General features: G+C 56.3%; 1 protein-coding gene across 1 annotated transcript; it reads left to right on the top strand.

Annotated features, from left to right (window-relative positions):
• Positions 1–227: 227 nt before the first annotated feature.
• Positions 228–3,892, top strand: cks1b (CDC28 protein kinase regulatory subunit 1B). Its single transcript, NM_001100215.1, has 3 exons — positions 228–292; positions 3,235–3,362; positions 3,493–3,892. Exons 1-3 carry the CDS (start codon positions 234–236, stop codon positions 3,540–3,542), a joined length of 237 nt encoding a protein of 78 aa, NP_001093685.1. The 5' UTR covers positions 228–233; the 3' UTR covers positions 3,543–3,892.
• The last annotated feature ends 1,441 nt before the right edge of the window (positions 3,893–5,333 follow it).

Here is a 5,333-nt window from a genome sequence, read left to right as displayed (position 1 = left end):
GTTGGAGGTGTGGAGATTGCGTTCCAAACCTCGTTACGGCGCCTAGGGAAGTAAGAGCGGTCATTTGGTGCCGCCCATGCAATTGATTGGCTAAAGGACAAGTCGGCGAAGTCAGGATTGGTCAGGTAGGGGCAGCCAATGGGAAAGGCGGTCAGGCAAGTTTGAATAGGTAGATATTGGCGGGTAACGGTCAGAGTGCGCCTAACGAGGAGCCTGAGAGCCGCGCTGCTGCCATGTCCGCCAAGAACATTTACTACTCGGACAAGTACGATGACGAGCTGTACGAGTACCGGTAAGTGGGGGCGTGTCCGCTGCCCTTCATGTGTTGGACTACAGTTCCCAGCATGCAGTTTAGCGGGCTGACACCTGTGTCCGGCAGCGTGTAGCTTAGGGGCTAAACGACCATTTGCTGCTCGTAGGAACCAATCAGCAGTCAGACATGCAGAGTTTAAGTAAAGAAGCTTTCCCAATAACCATCATCGTTTTAGGGTGGCAAGTCTCTATCCTTATAGATTGTAAGCTCTTTTGGACAGGGCCCTCTTCAGCGGTGCTGCTGTATGGGGTGGGGGTACAGCTGCTGCATGGGGTGGGGGTACAGCTGCTGCATGGGGTGGGGGTACAGCTGCTGCATGGGGTGGGGGTACAGCTGCTGCATGGGGTGGGGGTACAGCTGCTGCATGGGGTGGGGGTACAGCTGCTGCATGGGGTGGGGGTACAGCTGCTGCATGGGGTGGGGGTACAGCTGCTGCATGGGGTGGGGGTACAGCTGCTGCATGGGGTGGGGGTACAGCTGCTGCATGGGGTGGGGGTACAGCTGCTGCATGGGGTGGGGGTACAGCAGCCCCTTGGCACTAATGGGTCACTCCCCCTCCCTTGGCTGCTGCATACTGAGCCCCAGCTGTTGGCTGTCAGAGGGCTGCTGGGAGTTGCAGTTTGGGGGGTGTGACCCCCATGCCTGGCTGGAAGGGCCCTGGTTACCAGCTGTATGCCTCCCTCCCTGGGCTGCATGGTGCCTGTGCTCCCATTGCACTTAGTGGGTGCAATGGGCCTCGGTCAGTGGGTGCCCACCCGGAGCTGATGTAGGGGTACAGGCAGGTGCCCCCCGGAGCTGATGTAGGGGTACAGGCAGGTGCCCCCCGGAGCTGATGTAGGGGTACAGGCGGGTGCCCCCCGGAGCTGATGTAGGGGTACAGGCGGGTGCCCCCCGGAGCTGATGTAGGGGTACAGGCGGGTGCCACCCGGAGCTGATGTAGGGGTACAGGCGAGTGCCCCCCGGAGCTGATGTAGGAGTACAGGCGGGTGCCACCCGGAGCTGATGTAGGGGTACAGGCGGGTGCCCCCGGAGCTGATGTAGGGGTACAGGCGGGTGCCCACCCGGAGCTGGTGTAGGGGTACAGGCGGGTGCCCACCCGGAGCTGATGTAGGGGTACAGGCGGGTGCCCACCCGGAGCTGATGTAGGGGTACAGGCGGGTGCCCCCCGGAGCTGATGTAGGGGTACAGGCGGGTGCCCCCCGGAGCTGATGTAGGGGTACAGGCGGGTGCCCACCCGGAGCTGGTGTAGGGGTACAGGCGGGTGCCCACCCGGAGCTGATGTAGGGGTACAGGCGGGTGCCCACCCGGAGCTGATGTAGGGGTACAGGCGGGTGCCACCCGGAGCTGATGTAGGGGCCCAGGCGGGTGCCCACCCGGAGCTGATGTAGGGGCCCAGGCGGGTGCCCACCCGGAGCTGATGTAGGGGTACAGGCGGGTGCCCCCCCGGAGCTGATGTAGGGGTACAGGCGGGTGCCCACCCGGAGCTGATGTAGGGTCCCAGGCGGGTGCCCACCCGGAGCTGATGTAGGGGTACAGGCGGGTGCCCCCCCGGAGCTGATGTAGGGTCCCAGGCGGGTGCCCACCCGGAGCTGATGTAGGGGTACAGGCGGGTGCTGTGCCATGTCGGCCTGATGCTCTGTGCGTGGGGTGCCGCGTATCTGGTTGCCACGTGCCCTGTTGCCGTTAGCCATTCCCCGTGGCACAAACGGTCATTTCTGTGGCACCAATTCCAGGATTTGGGCATTTTTTTGGATTCAGCTGAAGAATAAACCGGACTGACTTGCGTTGGGCGGAACACTGCCTGGGATTGGGATCTTGTGCATCCTGTAAAGACTGACATTTGGTTGGGGACTTGCAGTCTGGTTGCTAGGGTCACTGACCATAGAAACCGATCAGGGCTTTGAATGACACGAGATTGTCAGTAGCTGAACAGTTGTTGTAATGACCAATTGCAAGCATTGCTTAAAGGGGAAGTTCACCTTTCCATGCTGATTTGTTTCACTATTGCAGAATATGGGGGGGCCCGGCACAGAATAAAGAGGCACAAATGCCCCGTTAGGGGTTTCAGAGCCATATAAAACCTGATTTTATTGGGCGTTTGTGTTATCAAATTCCTTCTGATCACTTGGCTGTGCCGCAGAGCTCTGCCTTCTGATTGGATGACTCCAGGCTGGGCGCCGTGAAATGTCATAGGTGTAAATTGGAGGGGATTGGCTCAGGACTGTGGGAGCGGCCCAGCCGGGATATTGTTATACGTGAGAGAGGGGCCTGGGTATTTGTAGCACAAGCTATGGGCTGGGGTCTTTGTCCGGTTACACTTACTGGGGGCCATTTATCAACGTTGGGCAAATTTGCACGTGGGCAGTAACCAATGGCAACCAATCAAATTGTTGCATTCATGGTTATACCTGCAGCTGGTTGCTATGGGTTACTGCTCATGGGCAAATTTGCCAGTGTTGATAAATGAGCCCCACTGCCTCCTGGTGCACTGGGGGATTCTGGGTGATGTAGTTCTGCTGTAGATTACCCAGCAATCCTGGTAGGAAGTATTTGTGGCAGAATCAATGGGAGGAACCGTTCCTGATGGTTTAGCCCACAAACCTCCTGGGTTGTGCAGTTCTTTCTAATGACCGGGCAGTGGGGATCCGGTATCGGTGGTACCTGCCAAGCTGGGCCATATTCACTGCTAAGGAGATGTGCCGACAAGCAGTAGGGTAGCCATGTTTGTAACACATTGGGTTCCGTATAGCCTATACAGGATGGATCCCCCATGATCCCCCATGATCAGCCTGTCAGTAGCCCCCACTGGTGCTCAGATGCAGGGGGCATTGGGCTCACAGACTGGGGCCCTCTTGCTCCGCCCAGCGCTCTGCCTCGTCTCATTGGTGCAACACACTTACCCTTGCCATCTTGTCTTGCAGGCACGTCATGTTACCCAAGGATATTGCCAAGATGGTGCCCAAAACCCATCTCATGTCAGAATCGGAATGGCGGAACCTGGGAGTGCAGCAGAGCCAGGGCTGGGTACACTACATGATCCATGAGCCAGGTAAGTGCATCAATCTCCCAGCATCCCCTGCTGGATACCTGGAATTCCAGCCACACCCCCAGCATGGGATATCACATGACCAGATGGTATTATGGGTTTATGGTTCTGATTCTGCCTTTTCTGTTCTCAGAACCACACATCTTGCTGTTCCGAAGGCCCCTGCCAATCAAAAAGCCCTAGTGGCGCCCCCTGTTGTACAGAACTGTCTCCTGGCTGCAAGCACCTTCCTGGCCATGCCATTCTCTCTCTCTGGTTCCTCTCCGGCTGTCCGACCGATATCATGCACCGAGACACCACCCTCCCCCCCGGGAAAGTGACTGAGACCCCCGGCCCCCCACTGGCGCCAAAGTGACTGTATTTATGCTCCCCGTCTGTAGGAGAATGCGGCTGTGTGGGGGGCCGGGCAGTGTCCCCTGTGGCCCCGTGGTGGGGCCGCCATGTCTATATTTACATGTTGTGTATGTGCCACTGACACGCTACTCATTGCTGCATGGGTTTAGCACTCGCTTGAATAAAGTGACTCGATTTTACGTGTCGCCTCTTGGTGTGTGCGGGGGGGGGGGTATATTCCACATAATGCTATAAAACATTCCCCCTTGGGCTGTGCCGCCTCCCTTCCTCTTGTACTAACGGGGGGGCCCAGGGGCCACTCTATAGCTACTGCCACTGAGCCGCAGGTGTTTATTCTTGCTTTATTCCCTGAATGAACCATAAGGCCTCAAATGTGTCTAACTACAACTCCCATCATCCTTGAACAGTGTAGGCATGCTGGGAGTTTTACCTGGGAAACGGGGATTAGTCCTTTGGTGCCTATAGGTTTAGTGCCTTGGGCAGTTCCACACAAAGTGCCCTCCATGGTGCCAATAGCTATCCCCTTGATGGTGCCACGTTGCCAAGCAACAATTGCCTGCCATAGGGGTAAGTTTGCCACTGCACCCTTTCTCCCCCCTCCGGAGTGGCTAAAACTTAAATGGTTCCACGTGCCACTAATGATGTTTCGGGGGGATCTACATCCCACTAATCTGTACTTTCTTTCCTTCAGTCATATGTGTTTGTCCTCCATTATGGTCTTGTAAATTAATGGGGTACTGGCCCAGTCGGTCCCCTTAATTACAGTATGTGGGTAGGTGAGTGGGCATGCTGGGGGTATCAGGAGGCATGTTGGCATGCTGGGGGCATCAGTGGGCATGTTGGCATGCTGGGGGTATCGGAAGGCTGCCTGAGGGTGCCAGTGAGGATATTGCCATGGGATTATACGTGGGTTGGGGCTCGGGATGTTGGCTATTGGGGGGCTGCAGGGAGTTGGCTTGCCAGGGATGCTGGGAGTGGCAGCTAGAGGAATGGTGTGGATCAGACTGGAGAAGTTGATTCCCTATGTTGGACCCTAAGGCGAGTGTGCAAAAGGGGGCTGGTCCTAAAATGGCAACATTTGTGGGGTGTTGTTCCCTCCCCCCCCCAGGTGCCTGTAGTGGGTTAGTTGGTGAGTTGCCGGGGATGCAGGGAGTGGCAACAATAAAAGTGATGGGGGTTTCACACCCGATCGCATGAGTCTGCCCCTTTCTCCGGATTTGGTTCCGGTGGACCTTAGATTAGGGGGTGCAACCGGGTCCCCCCCCCCCCCAGTTTTTTGCTAACGTGTTGCTGGCACCAAGTTCAAAAGGAGCAGAGATTTCTCAGAAAACAATAAAATCTCCCAGTTTTAACATTTTCTCTGCTTCAGTTGATTGTGGTTTTCTGGGGTCCCCTTACTTTACATGTAAGAAATATGCAATGTGTTAGTTTTGTAACCTATGGCAGCCAATCAGGTGTGTGCTTTCATAATGGTAACTGCAGTCGCCCAGTAACCTATAGCAGCCAATCGGGTGTGTGCTTTCATAATGCTAACTGCAGTCGCCCAGTAACCTATAGCAGCCAATCAGGTGTGTGCTTTCATAATGCTAACTGCAGTCGCCCAGTAACCTATGGCAGCCA

This window comes from Xenopus tropicalis, chromosome 8 (genome assembly GCF_000004195.4).
Source record: "Xenopus tropicalis strain Nigerian chromosome 8, UCB_Xtro_10.0, whole genome shotgun sequence".
Taxonomy (NCBI): domain Eukaryota; kingdom Metazoa; phylum Chordata; class Amphibia; order Anura; family Pipidae; genus Xenopus; species Xenopus tropicalis.
Note: the sequence above shows the minus strand (reverse complement) of the source record. Positions and strands in the feature narration are given on the sequence as shown.